Source organism: Lytechinus variegatus, chromosome 5 (genome assembly GCF_018143015.1).
Source record: "Lytechinus variegatus isolate NC3 chromosome 5, Lvar_3.0, whole genome shotgun sequence".
Classification (NCBI taxonomy): domain Eukaryota; kingdom Metazoa; phylum Echinodermata; class Echinoidea; order Temnopleuroida; family Toxopneustidae; genus Lytechinus; species Lytechinus variegatus.
In genome coordinates, this window is record NC_054744.1 from 9,834,930 (window position 1) to 9,861,739 (window position 26,810).

Consider the following 26,810-nt stretch of genomic DNA (forward strand, 5'->3'; position numbering starts at 1 on the left):
CTGCCTGTGGAAAAGCAGACAGAGAAAGATGGGGAAAATTAAAGGGAAAATTGGGCGAAGAGTAGAAAAGACTTCAATGTTTTAAGAGTAACATAGCAAATTATAAAATTCTGTTCAGATTCTTTCTCAAATTCTTGTTAACATTAGAAATGTAATAGCTCTATGGTGTAAACATACCTCTGACTGCATCTTGTAGTTGCTCCAGGTTTAAGTCCTAAACAGAAAGGAAATGAAATGATATCTAAAATGATTATCTATTGTAAAATCAAGGAGCTTCAAACAGATGCTTCTTGGTAAAAACCATTAATTTTTTTTGTATCCTCTTTACCCTATTAAACATGATGAAACATCACCAGTTAAAAGTTTGAACACAACTAACTGTATTTAATAATGATTTGGACCGATTGCATTACCAACACTTTTAATTAGTCAGGGGTCAGCGGATCTGCATGACCCCCCCCTCAAGAAAATAGAAGGGAAAAAAGAAACGTATGACTGCATTTGCTTAACAGATTTTCAAAATATTTTCTCTAAAAATATATATTTTTTAATATGAACTAACTTTTAAGTAAAGGAAACGCTTTCTAAAAAAAATAGTTGTACAATGTATGGGCTTGAAATGTGTTAGAAAAAGAAAATTCTCCTTAAAAAAGACCAAACAAACAGAAAAAATAATGTTACACTGGGTAAACTGACAGAAAACTAGTAAAAAGATTTAAAAATTATCTAAAATAAAACTTTGTGTTTCAAGTAGACAAGTTCTGCTGTGCTATGGACACAAATACCTTTATGAACGCCCTGTGAATGATTGTTATAAATTGCAATAGATAAAAATGTCTGTACGCTGTTTGTAAAGGTAATTAAATTGCAGAAAATTTTGTGTTTACAAGAATTTACAGAATAATGTATTATTTTTCTATAAAATCAAGATGGAAATTTGTTCGTAAAGTAATTTGTAAGTTCACAAACACTTTAATGAGACACCACCCTGTGGGTGTTGCGTATAAAAACTATTTCTATGTTTCACACAACTTTACGTTCAACTGGAACATGTGCTGAGTCAACAATAGGGATATGTCATTTAGCCACTTGTAACTTTAAACCAGGTAGGTGTTTCATAAGGCTGTTCGTAAGTTACAAGTGACTTTATGGTTGACTGGTGATCAATTTTAGTCACTAAATGAATTTCAGGTATATCGTAATACCACAAGAAAGGATTAAAGTAAAGTAGTTTGTAACTTACATATATGAACAGCTTTATGACACACCAACCAGGGGTCCATTTCATAAAGTTGTTTCATAAGTTAAGAGCGACTGGTGATCCTTTCTTACGCGCTAAACCATCGCCAAAGAATGTACCATTTACCACAAGAAATGATCACCAATCGTTCTTAAAGTCACTCTTATCTTAAGAACAGCTTTATGAGACACCCACCAGATTTATGAACCACCTCCCAGGGGGCCCTTTCATAAAGCTGTCTGTAAGTTAAGAGTGACTTTAAGAATGACTGGTGATCCTTTCATGTGGTACATGTAAATAATAATCTCCATTAAATGTTCATTGGTGATTATTTAGCAAGTAAGAAAGGTTCACCAGACGTTCTTCAAGTTGCTCTTAACCTTAGATCAGCTTTATGAAATGGCCCCCTGGGAGGTGGCTCATAAAGCTGGGGCCAAAAGGGGCCCTGTTTCACAAAACTTGTTACAGTAACAATTTTGCAGTAGCAGCTTAAATCTACTGAAATAATTCAATTTGATTTGCTGATGGCAAGCTTGTTATAGAAATCAGCTTTTTGTTATTATAACAAGACTTTATGAAATGGGACCACGGTCTGAATAGCAAAAGTATTCTTTAAAATCACATATATCATCCGAATCGGGAAAGACGCATTCAATCACCATAGACATTCACTTTGAATAAATATATACAAATATTGAATATAAATAAATTCTTAGATGAACCTACCCCTTCATTGCTAATCTTGAGCCTTGCTAGTTCTGTTTTGTAGAGTGCATGGCAGTATGGGTGTACGTGTGGGAGCTGAGCCTCCGGTCTGGATAGAGCCGCTACAAGCTGTTCCGGGGTGCCGTTGTCGATTAATGAGTTGATGTTTTGAATTGCAAAACCCACTGTTGATAACATTCAAAACAAATGATCATGTTTAGTTGTTGTCAATTTATTATTTAACGTTATCATTGAATTGTATAAATATTTTTGCCTCTCTTTCTGTCTTCTTTTTTATCTTTTTTTTAATTTTTCATCTTTTGGCACTTTACAGAGTGGATTTGGCCCATCCTAAATCACATCAATCATTATTATCATCTTTAAGATGTTTTAAAGTATATAAAAGATACAAATTGCATGTAATGATAACATCCATTTTCAGTAAGCAAGAGACAAATTAAACTTAACAAACAATGCACTGCAAAAAAAATTCACCTACTTAATATTGGTATATCACTAAAAAAGTAATCCACTAAAAAAAGAAGAGAAAACCTAATAAAGAAAAGAATAATGGAATTACTGAGAAAATAAGCAGGGGATTCAAACAAAATGTCCAGTCCTTTCTTATCTGTGTTTGGGCTCTACGGTGTGATGATTTTTTCAGCTTAGATTTTATCATCTACTTTCTGTCAGTTAATACGTAGCTGCACCAGATTTAATATAGATCAAATATGATAAAAGGAAAGTTAATCTTTCTTGTGAAATTATCATTTAGTGCAACTACATTTATCTTTGATAAAATATTAATGTATCAATCAATAGGAATATCTCAAGGATAATCTTAACATACTCACCATCTTTTTCTTCCTTGGCTAGGATGTTAGCTGCGTTTACACCAGCCTGGACCTCTTCCTTCTCTAATCTAGGGTAGGGGTTCCCGGTAGCCTATGAGACCAAAATAGATATCAACTTTACAAAAGCATGTATTGTCTCTATCATGATACACTGTATAGGCTAGCTATGAGTAGCCTCTGAGACCAAAATAGATATCAACTTTACGAAAGCATATCTCCATGAACAGTATTGTCTCTATCATGATACACTGTATAGGGCTTCAGAGATGAGAAACTTTCAAGGTTTGCTTATTTCACATACTGTCCAAAAATTTCAAAAATATCTACTACTGTTTCCCTTTTTATAAAAAGTTTTTAATGGGTTTTCATGATTTTGTGAAAGAAATCACAAATAAACTATACAAGTATTGTATCTATCATGATACACTGTATAGGGCTTCAGAGATGAAAAACTTTCAAGGTTTGCTTATTTCACATACTGTCCAAAAATTTCAAAAAATCTACTACTGTTTTCCTTCTTTAAAGTTTTTAACGTGTTTTCATGATTTTGTGCAACAAATAGAAAATAAAAAATACAAGTAATTAAAAAATAAACAAGAAAAACAAAAGAGCAGCATACACATTATTTGTTTACACGAGAAAAAGTACAGCATATCAACAGATAATAAGTGATTAACAAGTAGTACAAGCAGTCACTTTGTCTCTTCTAAGTATCCATCATCCCCTATAGTATATAATTAGTACAATCAAGAATGCAATAACTGGCTACCTTTGCTGTACATGAAATCAAAACCATAATAATATCACGAAAAATTGAACTCATGACTTCATTTCAGCAACTGTGCATCACAGCACCATAAATTAGATGGGGATTGATTTTAGAGGCTGTCCTAGTATCTTTATTTTTTATTCTTTATTTCTTTTTATGAAGCCTATTTTCAAGCCTAAAATCATATTTTTCTAAAAACTTATAAAACATATACCAAAATTCATCATTCTTACAAGTTTAAAAAAATCCTATTTCTAGGGGAAAAACCTGTTTGGTATCACTTACTAGATAGGATCAATTCTAAATAATTGGCAGCTCAATGTCAAATATCAATGAAAACAGTTAATTGTGGTTTAAAAACACCCAATATTTTTTAGGTACCGGTGCATTTTTTAAAATCAATGATGATTCTCCATTAAAGAATGTGTTTAGAACCAGTAAATATCTCTAATAAAGATAAAACAAGGACATACTGCTACTGAAAGGCAAATAAATATTTCACAGTGCAAAATCACTTTGTCCTTCGTTTTCCAAATTATAGAATATAGATACCAAGAATTAATAAATCCTCGGCTTAGCTCCAGCTGAAGTAATTGTTAAACTGAATCGGTGCAAACATGTTTGTTCATGGACATGTAAACATTTTTTATAAAAATGAGCACAAATTGACTTAAAATTGACTAACTACATCAGAGTCACCACTAAATGACACAATTCTACACAACCCTTGACTATCATGATATGATTACATAACAGCACACTGGCAACGCTTCCTGAAAGACACAACAACATTCCTACCTGTAGCAGCAGCAAGAACAACACCGGTAACAACAGTGGTATCACCATCACCACAATGCTACCGAACACCACCAACACAGTTGCCTCCATGGCCGTTCTCACCACCCTCCTCATTGTAATCATAGATCTTCACCTTCAAAGAGTCACCATCAATCACTATTGCCCTACCAAGTCCCTACTACATTATATGCACATGGAGTTGATCGGGGCAATAGTTTGGTATATATCACGGGTTCCACCGGCTTCCTGACAATAGGGCCATTATCATTATTTTGACAATCACACCGCTCAATGATTCTTCAAACTTCCTGAAAGTGTTTTTCATTCAGAGCTACCGTATGGCAACATATACATCCGAGCAAATCCGACCCTTGACAACCAAGTTCAAATCTCTGCTTCACAATATTAACATTGGCTTTGATAACAATAGCTTAGAATTCACTCAACATTGGCTGAATATACACCCCAACTTATCATCACAAGGACATTGAACATTGCTTCTTGATTCAAGTTGCAACCAGGACTCTTGGTTTTTAATATCAGGTATCAGAATCAAACAACTATTTCTGTTACATATAAGCCGAAACTTTGGCATCAAAATAAAAAGCAAGGTCCTGAAATCAGATATACTTTCACTAAAAACTAGCATCCTTAAAATTGGCAATATGATAAGATAATGGGCTTCAATAACTAAAGCAGCCAGAACAAGGTACTGATTACAATTCAGTGTTGTCATCTGCATGGAATCTTATGTTTTGAATACCTAAGGTCCAGAACAGAAGCCCAGAATTGTTTTCAAGAATAAAGCACTGACTGGAAATGTTCCTCATGATAATAATAATATGTTCATTTATATAGCGCTCTTTAAAATTAAAATCGTTTCACACTGCAAAATGTGATATTTCTATTCAAAATTATTTGAATATGTCTTGCTTTTTTCTATATTGTTTTGATGAATTGAATAAAAATACAGCTATTCCTTGCTTTCTATATAATATAGATAGTGATATTTTTTTTTACCCGATTGCTATAAGAAAGCATGAATGCATGTAAGCAAGCAACCAGAGGACCGACGGCTTCAGGTCCTCTCCGAGGGACCGGGTAATGAGGATTAATGCCTTAACGAAGGGCACTAGCACATCAAATGAGAATCGAACCCGGGTAATCGGAATCCGAAACCCCTGCTTTACCAACTGAGCTACAATTTGATCCGTACCCACAAGACATTACCACACAGCACAATCTCAAACTGAGATCAATGTTTGCCAATGTTGCTTCAGGAAGATATTTATTCCAAGAGAATATTTCAGCAGCTGACAAATTTTCAGGGGAGTGTTTCATCAACATTTTCATCCGACAAGTTGTCAGATCTGACATCTTTCTCTGATGTTGATTGGCTGAGAGGTACTGTTACTATGGTAACTGTCAGATAAAACGTCCAACAAGTCCTTTCATGAAATGCCCCCCAGATCTGACATCTTTCCTTTGATTTTGATTGGATGAGAAACACATGTGACTGACTGGTACCATGGTTTCTATCGGATTACTCAAACTTTGGCGGATAAAATGTCAAACAAGTCCTTTCATGACATGCTCCCCTGGATAACTACGACTGAATTTATTAAAATCACAAATATTACTACTCATATTATTCATTATATAACACCTAGATATGACACCTTGTGATTTGATTTGTTGTTTGATATTGTTAATTCAGCCCATTTTGCAATAATGTCATCAACCGTGCAATCATAAACATTCATTATTTGTATATTGCAAGGCTACTCTCTCACTGTCATTTTCATTATCTGTTTTTGGACATTTCTCTCACTCAAGATTAAAATTACTGTCTAACCAACATACATGTACAACTTATGGAATAGATTTATGCAATTTCTTGCAATGAGCCCAAACACAGACTGTTATCATTTCTTTTCCTCACCTCTATTTTATTTTGCTTAGCCTGCTGTAGGATTTTAAGATACCAGTCTGCGTTCTCCCTTGAAACATCCTTGAGTCCTAGGCCTGCATTCATCAGTACTTCAACCAGTTCAGATGCATTCTGGGTGTCCAGGAGGTCGTTCACCTTGTCCAGTTGGGTATTTACTAAAATGGGAGGAAAGGTTTTGAAGATTTGTTTTAGTAATTATGGAAAGTGATTAAGGAGAGTGATAACGTAGAGATGACAAAGAGCAAGCCTCATGGATGCCAATCACAGATGGTTGATGACATTATGTAATCATCGTCACCATCATTATCATCATCTTCTTTTTCTTTTTATTATTATTATTCTTCTTCTTCACCACCATCTCCATCACCATCGTCATTGTCACCATCATCGTCACCATCATAATCGTCATCATCATGGTCATCATCACCATCATCATCGTCATCATCATCATCATCATCATCATTGTCATCATCATCATTGTCATCATCATCATCATCATTGTCATCATCATCACCATCATCATCACCATCATCATCGTCATCATCGTCAACATCATCATCATCACCATAACCATCACATGAAAAACAAATGCTCATGGTCAAATTCATGCTTCATACCTAAAAAAAAAAAAAAAAAAAAAAAATTCTGTATCATGGATAAACATTCAATTATCATACACTGTAGAGAATGACCATTGTCAAAAGGTAATTATGAATTCTATTCTTTCACTAATGCCTCATTCTTGGGGGTGAGTTACATGTACTCTTCGCAATGTCATGATAAAGAAACCTCACTTTCACACTTTTCTAGAAATCAAAATGAATATCTCAAAACAAAGATGGGGGGGGGTAGACTGTCGCCCATCCAAGGCCTGAAAGCGACAGTCTACATCCTGTAACCCACACCATAGAATCCTAGGGGTGTGGATAGAATCCTTAATCCTCGTAAGGTCAATACCCTGTGAGTGGGCTACTCGGATTGGGTAATGATATCTCTAAACCACTGAATCACGGTCATGATTAGCTCATCGTCGCAAGGTCAGTATTCCTCGGGTCTGTAGCCAATTATCATCCTCAGCCATCACACAAGTCAAACTTTCCAGACAATCATACATGTATAAACTGGAGACCCCTGTGACCCGTTTTCTAAGTAGCTGATTCTGTGATCTTCAGTGTACATGTACTATAACATAGTACACTATCTTCTTTATCTCCTATATCTTCGGAGATACATAAAACATGTGAAAAGGTTGGTCTCCCTGAAGATAAAGCTTGGTCAAGACATGTAAAACAGCAAAAAAAGAACATTTTTAAGGGCAGATTTTTCACTATATACTGTTTTTTTATATTTTTCTTTGATTTTTTTCTGATTTTTCAATGAATTGTTTGTATTTCAAACTTGTTAGCCTGAAAAAAACTGTATTTATATACCTGTAGAGTAATTTTTAGAATTCTGTGTTCTTACTGAATTTCTTGATTTTTTTGTTTCCTGTATTGTTGCTGTGTGGGGATGTTAACATTATCATTAATGAAATTCAGTGATTACAAGACAGCAGGTCATGCTTTGCAAGGGAAATGTACAACTGATCCTTCGGCTTGAGAAATAGCTGGCCTTCTCAAGAAATGGGCTAGTAGAAGTTTGGGCATTTCTTTCTTATTTGATCATCCCCAATCGTTGGAATTTTTCTGTATTATTTTGAAGTGCCATTCTTACTGATAAAGTTTTGACAAAGCGTGCCTTCAGCAGGAAGATATCTTCATCTCTACATTTAATCTCTCAACAATTAGGTATATGGGTCAATAATATGGGGCTTCATGAACTTGTTGCCAAGTTCTTGCAGGAAAGAAAATATAAAAAGTCCCTCTTGGAGATATTCTGAGTAATGATTGAATTCATTTTTTTTTACAGGTATCGTTTTCATGATTAGAAGAGTCATATCTGTATCTGCTGCCAACCTATACGAGAGAATAATCTAATAGGTGAAGATAATTCTTTTATATATATATGAAATCAAGGGTGAACATCTACTTTTCATACAGGCCTACAAGCTATCAAGCTCTATCTCGCCCCTCCCCCAAAATAACATTATTACAAAAGATAATGCTGTTACATTTTTCATCATTTCATTTTCATCTTTTTCTTACACTTTGGCAAGGAATAGCAAGAAAATATGATAATTCTTAGATTCACTGCTTGGCAGAGAGACATCTATGCTAAAATAACCACTTGTTGTATATAGAATAATGAAACTGAACAAGTTGGAACTCATCCTGAAAATGATATTGTGAAGAAAAAAAACTGACTATAGGCCAATATATGAATTTATAAAACTTAATTTATAAGTGCCATTAAAAGGAATTCCAGCTTCTTTCAGGAGAAAAAAGTATTGTATTCACTATGAAAATGATCTGTAAATATTACAATTTGGGAGATTTCTTTTTCATCTTAAATGTCTATGAAAAATTTGTCAAAACACATCTTGACCTTACATGTATATCATTTTGAAACTGGTTTTGTTAATATTATCAAAAGCTGGTGTTGAATCCTTTTCTGTTTTGTTTTTCTTTCAATTATGAGTCACTAGTTGGAATAACTCATGAGCTATGACATCACCAGGAATTGTGAAAGACTCGACTTGGCATTAAGGTGGTGTGGAAACACTGCCAATCATCATTTATCTGAACAGCCCAAGAGAATGTTTTAGAATGATGTTTTTGATTTACTGCATCGGCCCAAGGGGTGTTACATTGCGCTGTTTTCATGTGTTGCTAATGAACTGTCAATCTTGGGAACCGATATCGGTGCTCAAAAAGAGTTGAGTAAAAACCACGGAATACAATCTGGAAATGCAACAAATCTCAGAAGAGTTGATATTAGTGACGCTGTGATCGACTTTACCAGTCCTTATTAAGAGAAGGTTTGAACGCCTGGATGTAGATTACTTCTTTCATTTTCAACCAACACAGATCTTCCATGATAAAATCTGGAACCTTTAGAAATAGCACCCTGTAATAGCTGACAATGCCTTTATACTGTCAGCCAAAGTGGCACTAGGATGTTCAATCTATAGCAATGTTGAATTGACCATATATCCACGAATTCAAACACAAGGTATGGAACCCAATGAAAGTGGCTCTCATTTTTGTCAATACTTAGAATAAAATTTATATGTACATTGTAGGCCTACATACATAATTTCCAAATACTTAAATAATTGCATGGTTATGAAATTTTGACAGGGAAATTATCATAATTCATCTTTCACCATCTTTTAATTCTATTTCCATTCTGCAACATAAATGCCGACTCTCATCCTCATCAACATTCACACTTTCTTGAATCCTTCTACTACAATGACATGGAGGAAAAAATTATCTTAATCACTCAGTCTTACTTGAATCTGTAAAAGAGAAGCCAAGGATGACACAAGTTTCTTATATACTCTGTTTAACACACTAGAATCATATGGGATTTGGGAAGGGGACTTCTGGGCCCCGTCTTACAAAGAGTTACAATTGATCTAATCAATCGTAACTCTATGGAAATCCATTTTTCTGCTAGAAATGTGCAAAATGGCCTTGGTAAACAAAGGAGAACACACCAAACTGTTATGAAATCAATGAATTTATGGGTATACATTCATATCTAGAATTTTTTAAGCAAACATGCATTTTATATATGTTGACTTTGCTGGCTTTCCATAGTTGTGATTGATTGGATCAATCACAACTCTTTGTAAGAAGGGCCCCTGTTCCTGGTTGGTATCAAGTGAATTAAACCAACTTATATACTTGCATTATAATAAATTTACAGATATGAATTGAAAATTTGTTACTTACGATTGACTTTGTTTAGGTTTCCCTGTATCTCTGCCTGTGTAAGCAGCATGTCATAGGCATCCATGTCTTCTTCAGCTTCTATTGTTGACTGAAGCAGTGAATAATAATAATAAAAAAAGTTACAAATTCAAGATTTTCTCAAAATTACCAGGGTTCCTTAACAGGAAGCATAACAGCAATTGTCATAAATCTTTCTTTTATCATAATTAATTTGTTTATATTTTTTTAATGTTGCCTTGATAATATTGTACAAGCAATTATGAAAATCAATCATAATTATGATCAGTTGCTAAGTTTTTTTGTTACCAGGGGTGCTTCATATGATAAAGCTGTATAAGAGTGACCTTAAGTACGACTGGTGATCCTTTCTTGTGGTATTAAAAGATATATTGGTGATTATTAAACAGGTAAAAAAGGTTCACTGGTCGTTCCTAAAGTCACTCTTAACTTACGAACAGCTTTATAAAAAAAAAACCCACCTGATCCTGGTTAAAGCTGGATATCTAAAAAAAAGTTTTACCAATTAAGTAATTAATTAAGGACAGAATAATGTGAAAAATATGGAATTTAATGAAAATGAATGAGTTGATACTTATTCTGAGGATGAAAATGTGAAGAAAAATTAAAAATTAACTGAATAAATAAAAAAATAAATTTAGAATTTACTCAGTGTCATTAAAAGAAAGAATTTCAGCTTCTTTCAGGGGGGAAAAATATTGTGATCTCTTATTAAACTCTGTATGCTTCATTGTTTTCTTATCTTGTATTTTGCTTTCTTACATTACTAAAAATAACATGCTATCCATTCAAAAATCATCTTCATAAGTTGACTTATCTTTGTTTTCTATTTCTCTTTTTGTTATCATGTTTGACCCTTCCTTCCCAAAATTTTATATTTTTAAGAGATTCTGAGATTTGAACACCTTTCAAAGGGGCTTGATTTCATTACTAACTTACTCTTTAAAAAGTTTCTAGGGAAATTGACATTTCATAAAGAGTATGTCTTCTTGTTACATTTTAATATCATAGACAAATGCATCTCTTTGTGAAACCATTTGATATGTAAATGATATTTATCAAACAACATAAAAGCCAATGTTGAAAATAGACATGATACCAAATACTAATACTAGTAATAACCAACTCAACTATAAAATGATACATATATATACTTATGTCCTCGTATAAAATCAAAATATAACTAAATAAATACATGTGAAACCAATATCCATTCTAAACAGATAGAAAAATAAACAACCCACAAACAGGGAAGTTATAATCTAAATATTTTGTTATATCTCATCGCATAATCCTTATTCCTGATAATAAAAACATGAAATTAAAGCAATGAACCTCTCCTAACACAAGAAATATTTCTAGTGGCACAGCTTTCAGATTTGTCAAAATATCTCTTGTATCTTCTGAATTTCAACAAATGAAAATGCATTTAGCAAAGCCCATATATCATTTTCATCCTAACGTAATTCAACTACTCCAATACAAAACTATCGTAAATATCTTCAATCCGACAATCAGTGCCCCAGAAAATTAGGACAAAACCCCTCATATCACCAAATGAAGAAAGAAAACAAAGATTATTGAATACATCATCTGGGAAAAAAAAAAGATAAAACTAAATATTTCCCGAATCTTCAGTTGATATACCTTCAATGAGGCCTGGATGGAATTGATTTTTTCAAGAAAGGAAATAAAAACAGGGTAAAGAAAAACCAAGTTTACAAATTCATATAATATGTTATATTCATAAAAGAAATAGATGTTACATTATCTCAAGTAAAATAATGAGGCAAAAAATAATCTTGGAGTGGTTATTAAGATATAGAAAGTATTTTAATGACCTATATCTGCGTTACGAAGGAAATCTATCATGTTCACAATCTATCATTTTCACATTAACATGAACAACTGAATCTCCTATTCAGATTTGATATCAAAACCTGGAAACAAAATTGTGCTGCTCTATTTTATGGCTGGAATACAATTATTTAATGGAATGGATTTCCATTTTATTACCAATTGATACCTGCCTGCCAATCTAATTTACAGCCAGTAATATCCAAACAGTACAGATTTAAAGGTTTTATCTACATGTAATTGCTTATGAGAGTATTATTACAGACTGCTACTTTTCAAATACCTTTATGATTTATAGCATACTGAATAAGAAAGGAATGAATAAAAATAATGCTTTCAGTTTATTTGATTTGCTTGATTCGTGATTTTATTTGATATGGAATACAGCATTCAAATAAAAATGTTGTAAAACTGATTGGTGATATAATATACCTTCAAATTGATCTATAACACTATACCACATGTATATTGTGACCATTTACATACAGTCCGACCTCTCTTATCCGGCCTCCCCTTATCCGGATCTCTCTATTATCCGGACGCACACTTGCCGAGATTTTTTTTTTTTTTAAATCTAGTACAGGTACGTGAGGAAATGAGATTTCAATCTAAACTCAATCCTATACATAAACCCACACTGATTACATATATTTCCCAACATATTCACCCTACACCAAACATATTTTTCATGAAAATATCTCACCCAAATCACCAAAAGAACTTTAGGAATGATAATTTCCAGTAAATCAGGGTGCAGCGCAAACATTTCATCACGTTTCTCTTTTTGATTCGCGGGAAAAACAATACATGTCTTGCTAGCTAACTTTAGGCCTCAATACGGACAGCGCCATCTATCATGTTTGAGCCTACAGTCAGTGAAACAATGGCTGACATTGCGAAGCTGCGATACCCGCCGCGATGATCTAATTTTAAAACTTGGTTTCATCGAGTCATTCACTTTCTTTCGAAGTATGCTCGATGTATACCTCAGTCATTTTAGCAGGTAAATTATCCAAGAGTTTTGGCCATCGATCGATTTCATTTCAATAAAAAACACTGCCTATAATTTGCACTGACTCTGCAGTGAATATTGTCTTTACCGTACGCCCACTACAATACAATAGTGCAGTGTAGCTACCGCTGGTGGCCTGGGGAGGCAGCTGGCAACGCAGCTGCGTGTATTTAATATTGGGTCTCCCAGATCCGGATAAATCCCTTATCCGGATTGGTGCTGGTCCCAACGTGTCCGGATAAGAGAGGTCGGACTGTACATGTATAAATAAACCTCAATAAATGTTGGTGTAAACATTTTTTCAGCAGCCAACAAAGTTTTGTTTCAGCTTGGGAAGGGGTAAATGGTGAAATTTGCCTCCATTTTCTAAAGTTGGGAGAACTTCTTGTTCAAAATATTGTTAAAACTAATTCTGAGGGATTACTAATGAGAAACTGATATTTTCTCAATCTTGCTTTCCTAACTGCACCTATTGATTCTGATAACTTGACATGGAACTTGCAGCACTCCAGAGAAAGTCCCAAATTTTCCATGACTCAGAAAACGAATTTGGGAAAACACAGAACTTGCAAGACATAAAGGATGACATGATCCAAGCCCTATAGCTCCATGTCCCAGGGATTAAATTAACAATTCAAAGCGGAAAGGCCATTTTTTAAAAGGGCACTCCACAGGAAAGGGCAGTGCTCACTTTAGAGGCATCCAAGGCCATTCAAAGGCATCAATATCAAAGCTGAACTTATCAATGGGACACATGCACTGGATTACAGCAGGGCACCAAGGCCTCGGGCAAAAAGGGCGCTTCACTTTGTCCTTAACTCTACAAATATTTGGAAGGGCATGAAGGCAATATCTAAGGACATCTGAGGCCACAGCCTTGGATAACCTGGGATGAAATCAAGACCTGGGTCCCATAACACAAAGGTAAGCGATTAATCGATGGCTTGATTTCTTATTACAATGTAGTCAATGTTATCAGTTTAAAAAAAAAATTCAACAATAATTGCTAAAAGAGTGTAGTGGGTTTCATGGTGCTCCATGTTATCTTTCGTGAGCATATGTTGGTCCTGACAAGGACCACTCAAACTCATTATGACAAGTGTGTTCTTGTCGTCTTCACTCTTGTCGAAACATTCCCACGAAAGATTACAGGGTGTACCGTGAATCCCACTCCACTCTTCTTCGCCATGAAAACCTTCCAAAGTTAAGATAATTGCTAAGCTTTTTGTTACGGGCCCTCGATGTCAGTTTCTCTGGTACAGATGTGAAAGAGAAAAATGAGAAAAATTACAACAATTGTGTGCATGGGCGTAAATACATGATGTCATTCTATTCAAGTGTGGGAGATGGAACACTAGTCACCCCCCTTAACATAGGTTTGCTGTTTGAATTTACACCAGTGATCGTGCGGGAAAGATTAAAAGAGTACCTTATTGAGGGCGATCTGTGCCTTGGCTAGCTTGGCATCATACAGGCAATCCTGGTAGGCATCTTGGTTATTGTCGTCTATGTTCTGCATGAGGGCGTTGGGATTCCGGAGCGCCGTCATCGTGTCCGAAGGGACCTGCTTGTCGATGGCCTCGTTGATGGCGATCACGGCCGCGTGGACTACAGACAGAAGTCAAAATTGAAAATGAAGTTGAAAATTGGAAAGGTAACCATCTGGTATTTAAATAAAAGTGTCTAAATTTTTTTTTTCCTGTTAAGGCCAATTTTTTCTTCTTTCATTCATTTGCAACCTCATGTCCTGAATACATGTAGCAATTACAGATTCTCCTTTTAAATCTTCAAGAGTTATTTTTGCCATTTTTCAGGTGAATCTACACTTGCCCCAGTGTGTTCTTTGGCTATCTGAAAGGCATGGTCACACCGCCCGAGCGTTGTTGGAGCGGTTGTGGAGCAGTAGGGAAGAGGGTCAAATTTCGCTCACAAAATTGGGGAAAAAAATCGAAAAAAAAACCCCAAACACAATCGAAATCGAAAATGGTGAATGGTAGTGAGCGGTGATGATTTTTTTCTCTCCGCTCCATGACCGCTCCAACGACGCTCGGGCGGTGTGACCATGCCTTTAGTGGGTATAGGATTGAACTTGCATACCTTCTTCCAGATTGCATGTTTGCTTTGTAAAATGACAAGCATTGCCCAGTGGCTTGTAATTGAAGCTAGAATAATTTTGTCATTGTTATCAATAATCCATAACTTTAATATGCACTGATGAATTATAATACTGCATTTGTAATATTTAGATCGCAATGAAAGCACATAGCACAGAGCATCCAAATAAATTTGCAGTTCAAGATATATGTAGAACTGTATTGCATGGTCAAATGTGTGAAATAGCGTACCTGATAATCAATGCAATACAGCATGCAATGATGACATTTCATATTATATAAAGTGCTACATGTAAATCACATTTCCATGATCACAATGATTTTTATAAAGTGGGGCCATTTTAACCGATTGAGTGACATGATTTGCTCAATCACTTCAATTTTTTAGAAAAGATATAATAATACCAGAATATACCAGATATATTACACTCGCTATGGCCAATATATCTACGATTTGTTCAAAATAGGCCATAACTAATGGAATATCTCTCGTATACCATTTGAGCCACGCCCATCCAATATAATATAAATATTTACTGTCTTATTTCCTTTCAGTGTAATCTGCTATCCTGATATTACATTACTGAAGAAGTTTGGTTATCAATATCAGTTCCTGTTGAGATAGAAAAACTTTTGATATATAAATAAACAGAGAAATTCCTCTTAAGGAAAACTACCAATATTTCAGGAAGTATAGAGGAATATACATTGCTTGATGATATAGAAATTCTGTACAGAGGTGAACATGGCACGAAACAAATATTGCTTGGATTTTAATTAATTTCAATAACATTCCCCAATAAGTTCTTTCATACAGTTTATAAGACTTGTGCACTGGCAATAAAATTTAACTTCAAGTTACTTTCTTGTTCATAACAGTTGTTATTGTTGTTGTTGGTGGTGAAAGTGATAGAAGTGGTGGTTAAGAGGTAGCATTAATGTGGTACATGTAGTATTGGTGGTGGAAATGGTTTACTGAAAGCATGTACATGAAGTCTGCTGTGCAAACCCTTAATTCGGGTTGAATGGTCTGAACATGTAGCCTACAATTACTCATGTACAGAAGACCCTCTAAACCTAAAATCAAAACAGCAAGTTTCATACGTGCTAGTCTTTGGGCGAAGACCCACTTGCAGATCAAAGTTTCAGTCGGGGTCTGTGCCTGCAGACTAGACTACAGGGATGGTGGTATAAGTAATAAGAGTTGCAGCAGTGGTAGCTGTGGTGAATAAAGGGCGGTGTTGGTAGTGATGGAAGTCTGTGGTAGTGAGGTATAGGAATGGTAGTAATACACCTTATGGTGCTTGTATCAGTGGTGGTCATGGTGGTGGAAGTTGGTGGTGAGGAGTGGGAATGACACTGATATGTTAAGGTGGTAGCATCAGTGGTTAAGGTATCAGCTGTGGTACATGTAGTTGTGATATATAACGATTTGAATGGTGGTAGCATCAGTGGTAAAGGTTTCAGCTGTGGTAGTTGTGGTATATAACAATTTGAATGGTGGTAGCATCAGCGGTAAAGGTTTCAGCTGTGGTAGTTGTGGTATATAACGATTGGAATGGTGGTAGCATCAGTGGTAAAAGTTTCAGCTGTGGTACATGTAGTTGTGATACATAACGATTTGAATGGTGGTAGCATCAGTGGTAAAGGTTTCAGCTATGGTAGTTGTGGTATATAATGACTGTAATGGCGGTAGCATCAGCGGTAAAGGTTTAAGCTGTGGTACATGTAGTTGTGATATATAACGATTTGAATGGTGGTAGCATCAGTGGTAAAGGTTTCAGCTGTGGTAGTTGTGGTGTATAACGATTGGAATGGTGGTAGCATCAGCGGTAAAGGTTTCAGCTATGGTAGTTGTGGTATATAACAATTGGAATGGTGGTAGCATCGGTGGTAAAGGTTTCAGCTGTGGTAGTTGTGGTATATAATAACTGGAATGGTGGTAGCATCGGTGGTAAAGGTTTCAGCTGTGGTAGTTGTGGTATATAACGATTGGAATGGTGGTAGCTTCAGTGGTAGTTGTGGTATATAATGATTGGAATGGTGGTAGCATCAGTGGTAAAGGTTTCAGCTGTGGTAGTTGTGGTATATAATTAGAATGGTGGTAGCATCAGCGGTAATGGTTTTAGCTGTGGTAGTTGTGGTATATAACGATTGGAATGGTGGTAGCATCAGTGGTAAAGGTTTCAGCTGTGGAAGTTGTGGTATATAATGATTGGAATGGTGGTAGCATCAGTAGTAAAGGTTTCAGCTGTGGTACTTGTGGTATGTAACAATTGGAATGGTGGTAGCATCAGTAGTAAAGGTTTCAGCTGTGGTACTTGTGGTATGTAACAATTGGAATGGCGGTAGCATCAGCGGTAAAGGTTTAAGCTGTGGTACATGTAGTTGTGATATATAACGATTTGAATGGTGGTAGCATCAGTGGTAAAGGTTTCAGCTGTGGTAGTTGTGGTGTATAACGATTGGAATGGTGGTAGCATCAGCGGTAAAGGTTTCAGCTATGGTAGTTGTGGTATATAACAATTGGAATGGTGGTAGCATCGGTGGTAAAGGTTTCAGCTGTGGTAGTTGTGGTATATAATAACTGGAATGGTGGTAGCATCGGTGGTAAAGGTTTCAGCTGTGGTAGTTGTGGTATATAACGATTGGAATGGTGGTAGCTTCAGTGGTAGTTGTGGTATATAATGATTGGAATGGTGGTAGCATCAGTGGTAAAGGTTTCAGCTGTGGTAGTTGTGGTATATAATTAGAATGGTGGTAGCATCAGCGGTAATGGTTTTAGCTGTGGTAGTTGTGGTATATAACGATTGGAATGGTGGTAGCATCAGTGGTAAAGGTTTCAGCTGTGGAAGTTGTGGTATATAATGATTGGAATGGTGGTAGCATCAGTAGTAAAGGTTTCAGCTGTGGTACTTGTGGTATGTAACAATTGGAATGGTGGTAGCATCAGTGGTAAACTAGGTTTCAGCTGTGGTAGTTTTAGTATGTAACGATTGGAATGGTGGTAGCATCAGCGGTAAAGTTTTCAGCTCTGGTAATTGTGGTTTATAACGAGTGGTATGGGTGAAAAAAATGGTGGTGGTTGATATGTTGGTGGAAGTTGTTGGTGGTTAGGAGCAATAATTGCACTGATATAGTGTAAGGGTTGCAGTCTTATTGGTACAGCTGTGGTACTTTTGAGTAGGCCTAAATGGTTTATATATAGAGTTTTAAATTAACACAATTAGCTTCTCCTCATCGAAACAAGGCATATGTGTTTTTATAAAGCTCCATTGCCTCATTCACATCCATTTAAAAATCTGAATACAACAGACAGCTAATAAAATAACTTCACAACCTGTACACTTCACTATGCACAAATCATTCACAAGTAAGTGTTTGATCGTTCATGAGCATTTCTATTGGCAATTCTCCTGGAGGCTAGCTTGCAAACTCCCCATGAAACAATTTACAGGTAAAGGTAGTTCACACGGAGGTGTTAATGGGTGGTAATTTTATCAGCTACCATGTCACCTCCGTTAGTAACATGCACTCAATTTCCTCTTATTTCCCTCTCATCCTCTCCCTCTCCCTGAAGATATTAAACACAATTAAAATGATAGCAAGAGAGAGGGAGAAAGACAGAGCGTTAGGGAAAAGGGATGAGATGATGAAGAGGAGAGAGATCGAAAGAGGGAGCCAGAAAGAGTAAGGGGGAAGAGAGGTGGGGGAGGGGCAGACACACACAAACAGACCTCTCCCTCTCCCTGAAGATATTAAACACAATTCAAATGAAAGCAAGAGAGAGGGAGGGGGGAGAGATGAGAAAGATAGAGCAAGAGAGAGAAGTGGATAAGATGATGAAGAGAAAGAGAGATATCGAAAGAGGGAGCCAGAATGAGTAAGGGGGAAGAGAGGTGGGCGAGGGGCAGACACACACGAACAGACATGAAGAGGGGATGGAGAAAGCGTGGGGGGGAGTAGAGAAGGGGAAAGACATATGACCTGATAAGGTGAGGCAGATTTCAGAGGTGTACAGACGAGAAAAGGAAAGACAGCAGCAAGCAAGAGATGGACAGACAAAAAGACATCCAAATGCTAGAATTAAGAGAAAGAGAGGAGAAAAGAACAGATACAAACAAAGAGAAAAGAGATGAGCGGGAGGGGGGGGGGTCATGATACAGAACACAAGAGAGCAAGATAAATCAGAACAGATGGACAAAGGCAAGAGAAAGAATGGAAAGAGTTTACATACAGTTTGTAGTTGCACAGTTATGAGTGGAGGAGTCCATTAATTCAATTAGCAAATATAGGACTCGTACTCTAGTAATAAGTGTCTTGACATTTTCAAGTGCAGGCTGTCACAGCTACCCTAATGAAATTGTCACAAATTACAGAAATGCGAAACCCCACATTCAAAGAAGGGCTCAGCACAAGACTTTGGTCCTATGTAGTTTGAAACCTGTTAATGTTTCAATAAATTTATTAAATAAGAAACTTATATTTATCCAAATCTTATAGCATTTAATCATTTAAAACTGGTCAATGCAGTATATTAAGATGTCATCTTTGATGTCAAAACTTTAACCCTAACTTTGATACCTGGGCTATTTTGAGAAGTTACAGTCCGGGGGGGGGGGGGGGGGCTGCCTAAGAGGCCTCCTCAAGATCTCAGCTGAGGACCGCATGATTGCGACAAAAATTTGCATGAAGGAAGAGAATACCATAATGTATCCTGTCACACAGGTAAATTGCACAATATTCATATATATTTTTTCAATGAATGAGTTATTCTAATTTATTCATGAACCTATGAACCCATACTTTTTGTTCTAATTCACTAATAAAGCCCCTCGAAGCTAACTTGTGGTGAAAATATTTTTAATGGCATTCGTAACAACTCTAAAGGAAAAAAATTCTGGTACCAAAATTGATTTATGTATTTTACTGTTTTTTTATTTAATTAATGTACTTCTTTGTTTCTTAATTTGTTAATTCGACAAAATTCATCAGGAACATTATTTCAGTCATAAATAGCATCAAATTAAATGACTGTTGTCAATAAAAGTGATAATAATCACTCATTTATCAATGAAGTTTAGAAAAAACAGATTTTGTATTGACTTTGTACAAGATATACGTTTTCGAGCAATGTTGGTATGACAAGCACTTATATAATGTTGCATAATTTTGTAATCGCATGCTGGGTGTCACAAATTTGGTCTCAAAAGTAAGCTGAAAGTAAGAAGTCAGCAAGTGTCGAGGTCAAAAAATTTTCGCAACAGATATATTGCAACAAAATACCCTCCTGCACATCTTTAATAGACAAAATAAAACCCTGAGCAATAGTTATAGGAGCAAGTGTCATGTCACTGGAATAAGATACTCGTGACTAGAGTGAAAGAGAGAGAAAGAGCACAAAGCCCTCAAGTTCTAAATTGGACTGTAACTCTGTAAAGTGCCTGTCTGACGCAAGTATAATAATCCTCATTTCTTGATTTGGTAGCCAGGTTTCCAGTACGTCAGAGATAGAGGAACAAGCAAGTCTACAGATCTCGAGATTAATATTCTATGGGTCAGCATAAACCAATGTTATTGCACTCTGCTAGGTAGGTACATGTAGTATGAGAAGTATTCAGGGCCCCGTTTTACAAAGAGTTACAATTCATCCAATCAACCACAACTATGGAAAGCCAGCAACGTCGCCATCTAAAATACATGTTTGTTAAAAATAAAAAATTCAAGATAGGATGTATAATTTTCTTGAAGATTCAGTATGCTTCTCTTGGTTTTTCAAGGACAATGTGTAAATTTCCTCAAGAAAAAATTATGATACTGATGGATTTCCATATACCTGAGATTGATCTAATCAATCGTAACTCTTTGTAAGACTGGGCCCTGATTTTTAAGATAAATTTCAGCATCTCTTTGGTCTATATGAACTTAAATGCAATACATATAAATGTCATCACAATGGCCATGACCACAAGCTAGAGTTTTTTTTTTAAACTTTCCCACTCTTTCTGATCGGGCAAGCTATTCAAATCAGAACAATCCCAAAGCTATTTTAATGAAGATGCATTTACTCAGCTATTTCATGGGCTTCATCCTGAGATTACAATCCTGAATCAACTTTTTACGCAAAAAAAATATGAAGGAATGGCCAGGTAATTCACAAGTGAAGACTTAACCAATTTTTTTGATTGGGCACCACATATTACTTAAAAAAGGATTAAGTACTATTGAAAAGTGTGTATGCTCTATAATCCTTAATCATATTCCATGCTCAAACCAAGAAAAAAGGAAGATTATCATGATGTTGCCTGTCAACAGTAATACTGGCCCCTTCGGCCTGCTTTATTGTTCATGTCTTTAAAATATAAAATTCAGATTAAAAGAAGATATCTAAAAGATAGGGTTTCATTTAATTCTAGGAGATGAACAAGGGCTTTATATACATAGGGGGTATATTCCCTATTTATTTTTGTGCCAAATGCCACTTTCCACCAAACCCGTTGGCAAATTTGGAAGGGGCTTTTTTCAACTTATGGGGGCCACTTTATACATGTATGGTGAATTGGCCACTGCCACCATGTCATTGTTAACTGTGCACTGCACTATTAAACAGGAATATATATATATGCAAATGATATGATCCTAGCTCGTTATGCATATAATTAAGAGGAAATTCCTGTGTGTTCATTACTTCTCATCTATTCCAATGTCAACAAGGAGAGCTACCAGTATAATACTATGGGCCAGCTGCCAGTTTGAATTGTGTTATTTGCATACCCTCAAAATAGATCATAAAAAGTGTGTTCACTGTGCAGGAGATCGGATAATTAACGGTAGTACATTGTAGGAGAGAGACACATGTAGCTATAGGGCGAGGTTGAATTGGTATAAAACACATGTATAATTGCAGGTGAGTTTGCCAATGTCCAATCTAATGGAACCTCAGAAATCTGTTAGAAATAGGAGGAATTTAGACTTTGGAGAGGTAGACTGCCTGTTTCGCATGTTATTCACCCTGTTCACTTCACCTTAAAAACATGCTATAGGGCATGTCAGGTTCGCCAAAGTGAGATGTTTATAACATTACAAAAAAAAAGATGACCATAAAGGTTAAGGTGCAGCGATATTTTTAAGCATTGAATGCAAATTTAACTAAGTGTTGGAAAATGTCCAACGCAACCCCATCGGAGGGGGCGTGTGTAGTTGCCATGACAATTATCCGCCTTTTTCAAGTCGGGCGCTCGTAAAAAAAAGGGTGGATTATTTTCGGAGTTTGTGAACGCAATATTTATTGAATTATCCACATTACTCTTAGGCGGATAATTGGAGGATGGGTTTATGAAAGGGGTATTAGACCCCTGTTACATCTGAAAGTTTTCTACCCGAGACCCGACCGAGTCCACTTGCAACCTTGACTGGATTATTGGTGGATTAGCTTCGCGAACGGACCGAGTCCGAAATGTGGTCTGTTTACATCACAGTGTTCATTCCCTCCCCTATCGCCCTATATCTGTAGGCCTACTGTTTCGAGCGGCATCTGATTGCTGACACCTTTAAACATGTTAAAAGGCGCTCTCGATCTAGGCTCCGAATAATTCGCGCGCGCTAATTGAAGTTACCCAACTTCTGAAAGAATGCTGATGATCCCAGCAGTCGTTGAAGATATGATCGACTTGAAATAGATACGTTTAAAATGCTTCTTTTCACTCAAATCAAAGACTTTATCAATCACAATTCACATGTCGCATGCCGCAAAAATATTCGAAGAACGACGGGGCTGGGGAGGGGATAGCACGCACTATGACGTAATTTGACAGCTGGCGAACGGACCGAGGTTTGAAAGCTTGCGTGCGTTTACTTCTACGAATCGGTGGACCGGGGCCAGCCCGATACCTACCCGAGACTACCTCTGGATGTGGTCTCGGGTAGGTTCGCTAAAAGGTGGCCCGAGGTAGGTTTGGGATGTTTACATCTGATTTCTTTCCGACCCGAGGTAGGCCCCAGGCCGGCCCGAGGTAGGGAATCTCTCAGATGTAACAGGGGTCTTAGTGTCACAAACGCCCAGAGCAAAGCAATGTGCAGATGCTAAGGGCAGTACAATATGTTGAATCAATAAAACACATTTGAATATAGAGTGGGAAACATTATTGCATTAGATGGTCTTTAATCATCAATCAAGCCTTCTTGAGTGTTTTTAGGGGGACAGGAAAACATTGTTCTAACAGAAAATCCATGTTAACCTTCATTCACATAACCCTGAACAAAAAAAAAACATAACATGGCAGATTGACAGCTGCCATATAGAACATGTGCAATGAACGAACCCAAGGTGATACTAATTTCACTATTCTCTAATTTGATGGACAAATGCGTGCATTCCATATCGATTACACTCAATTGACAGAAAATATCAATAAAAATCCACTCTTACCTGCTGCGTCATCAACAGAGAGCTGTAGAGAAGGGATGTAATAGACAGATTGGGGGAAGGATGGAATGGGAGAAAGAGAGAAAGAGAGGAAGAGAGAAAGAGAGGAAGAGAGAAAAGGAAGTATATGTGTGTGAGAAAGAAAGAGAGAGGAGGGGGGGGGGGGGAGAAGCCAGGGAAAAGAAAAAAATACAAAAGGTCATTTAGATATTTACCAATCAATATTATTTTTTCTGTGGTGTAATGTGACATTTATAACACAAAATTCTCAACACAATAATAAAAACCAGAGAATGAGGCTTTTCATCCGTGCATTGTCAACAAACTCTTTGTTTTAATACTTTTTTAATCAAAATGTAAGGGGGCTGCAGCGAGTTGGCCGGTCCACATCGCCTGCCCAACTTGCAAGAAATAACAACCAATCATGAGTCCTGATATCATTATAAAAAAAAACATTCTAAATATATCAGTTCTAACTCATGTAGAAAATCAAGAGTTCTGACATAAGAAAAGAATATTCTACTTCATAATTCAGTTCTAACACACATTGTGGTGGTCAACATTTCGTGAACCCCACCAGAAAATGAACACATTTCAAGTGTTTAAGTTCAGAGATGCTTAATTTTGAAGTCAGGTGATAAAATATTATATTTTAAAAAGTTTGTTTCTCTGTGCTCACTGAACATTGGTGGTGAGTTATTGTCTGTAGACATTCAACACTCAGCATGAAGGAGAGCATTTTGTGGTGGAGTTCACTTTAAAATGTTTATAGAAAATCATCAGTTCTGATATTTGTTCACCTGTAGCCTATACAGGTTATCATCATGCAACAAAAATCAAACAATTATATCATGCTCTAGATATTTATCAACTGGCCTTGATGTGTAAACATTTCTGTGGTCTAGGACTTACTGTATTAAGAGGTCCTTCAACAAGGGATTAATTACAACTGATTACTTTCGTGAGAACATGAAGGTCACATGACATAATTATTCTTTTTATCTCCCACTCATACACAATAGCTTAATTAGGGGTGTGAAATTCATTCGCCAAATATAAATCCATTGTTTACAAACTCACGCTATGTTGACTTTTGTGATGCTCTTGATAAAAGGGATACATTACAGGGGGTACTCCGTGCTGTAAATCATGTGACCAAAATGTGACATAATTATGCACATTAAATTGTTATGATTTCCTATGCAGAAATCGAATTTTTTTAGTTTTTTTTTAAATGTGACCCACCCAAACAGAAAAAAAAGGAAAATATTATAATTTTACTAGACAGAATCATGTAATTCAGCCTTTGGCTGGGAATTGGATTTTATTTTAATAAATACAATTTATCTATCACTATGATGTTAAAAACTGGTAGAACAGACAAAATACAGAAAATTTCATCACAATTGGATGATGCATACGATAAACACATATACAAAAAAATAAAAATAGTTTCATGCATGTCTTCAGGAATATTTGAGCAAGCTGATGATGGTGTAGCCCTACTTATTCTGAAGTATTTTATTTTATGAAAATGAATTGATTCAAATGTTGTCCTCCAAGAACATCAGTACAGGACTGGCTTTTGAACTCATATTATAAGTAAGATAAGCATGCCACATTGCTGAAATTACAAGGAGATTGCAAACACATAGGCCTATATGTATAATTATGATCTCTTGTAATTAAACAACAAAGAGGTATGCGGGGGTATCACATCGTCATTCGTCAGCCCACTTAATCCGTATTCATGATTACATGAATATAAATGTCTTTACAAAACGTTGTTAAACTTCAAAATTCAATTATCGTATAATTAGATTTACAGAAATTTGCTTAATGAACTTTAGCCTATTTATTTTCAGGCTGGAGTACCCCTTTGACTCATTGTGCATTCAAGCACACAAATTGCCAATTTGTGCACAATTATTTCATTATTCTATTTACTGGGATACGTACATGTACTACAAAAATGACCAGCAGCACATGTATGATGAAAAGGTCAATTTACAAAAATTCAATTTACAAAAATTCCCGATTACAATCGAAGCAAATGAAACAAAAAACTAATTACAGTATTCTGATAGGCCTGAACAGTGGCGGACCGTAACCCGGAGGAAACAATGATTGGAGGGGCACTGTATTGTTTGTGGACAATAAAGTGCCTCTCCAATGCTTTGTCCCCCCCCCCCCCCGGCACGGTCCGCCACTGGTCGATCACACATGACTTCAAGTCTTGAAGTTCCTGATTTTCGTTGCAAAGTTTGCATTAATAGTCAGAAAGTTTGTGATTCCTTGCAAACTTTGCAATTTTAGTCTTGAAGTTCACAAGCTTTGTAAAAATTTTAGTTGTGAGATTCAAAACTTTCGTTGAAAAACTCAAATTCAAAAGCTTGCAATGACCGTACTTCAGAGCCACAATAAGTTTCCCTAAAACATTGATGCTTCATGAACATTTTTCATTTTCTCAATGGTGTATCCTTGAAAACATTAAACAATTATCATTTCACCTAGAATAGATTTCTGCCACCAATGTCAAATGTTATTCACATTAAGGAAGAAGGTCAGATAACTTGGCAGCTTTACAAGGAAAGCTCATTACTAAGCGGTATGAGAAGTCAGCCAGATGTCATGTTCATAAAGTAGATTAGTTTCTTCCTAAATAATCAACTGAACTAGGTTTAGATTCTAAGACTAGGTTTAAATTGTCAAATTTTTTAATAAAAAATTGTTGTCCATTCACTAGCACTAAGTGTCTGACTTTGTAAACTCATTTGGAAAAGGATCCTTGTTTTGAACAAACCAGGGTTTGTGGTTCATAAAAATGTTCATAAATTATGCATGATTTTACACTTGACTTTACGCACAACTTAATGCATAAATCTATGCACAAATTTATGAATGACTTTAGCATATTTATGCACAACTGCTGGTCCTTTCTTGTGCTAAATCAGAATTGTAATATCCAATATACCCATCAGTAAACATTGAAATTCTGACTTTCTACATAAATATTATCATTAACAAACATTTGAGTGCAATTTGAATTTTGTCCAGATTTGATTAGGAGAAAGTTCACTCCCATTATCATTTCAGTTTTTTTGGATGGAAGCATCCTGGCATGGCAATTCTAAATCTCGCCTTGTAATCATTGGGTCATCTTTCTAAATCAAAATGCCGCATAATATCCTTGGACAAAGCATCAACCCACACTTTGCCACTCTCCAC

At 36.0% G+C, this 26,810-nt stretch overlaps 1 protein-coding gene across 5 annotated transcripts in view; it reads right to left on the minus strand.

The window, feature by feature from the left end:
• Nucleotides 1-26,810, minus strand: part of LOC121415232 (ras GTPase-activating-like protein IQGAP1) — a 153,867-nt gene that overhangs the window by 55,011 nt on the left and 72,046 nt on the right. For 3 of the 5 annotated variants that reach the window (XM_041608409.1, XM_041608412.1, XM_041608411.1), the window contains exons 8-15: nt 23,586-23,607; nt 14,473-14,651; nt 11,822-11,833; nt 10,157-10,244; nt 6,309-6,472; nt 2,800-2,890; nt 1,967-2,130; nt 178-214 (exon numbers count right to left, since the gene is read on the minus strand). In XM_041608409.1, the coding sequence (XP_041464343.1) occupies nt 178-214; nt 1,967-2,130; nt 2,800-2,890; nt 6,309-6,472; nt 10,157-10,244; nt 11,822-11,833; nt 14,473-14,651; nt 23,586-23,607 (757 nt within the window). The remainder of the gene's footprint in view (nt 1-177; nt 215-1,966; nt 2,131-2,799; nt 2,891-6,308; nt 6,473-10,156; nt 10,245-11,821; nt 11,834-14,472; nt 14,652-23,585; nt 23,608-26,810) is intronic. The other 2 variants (XM_041608413.1, XM_041608410.1) reach the window with 1 other exon arrangement.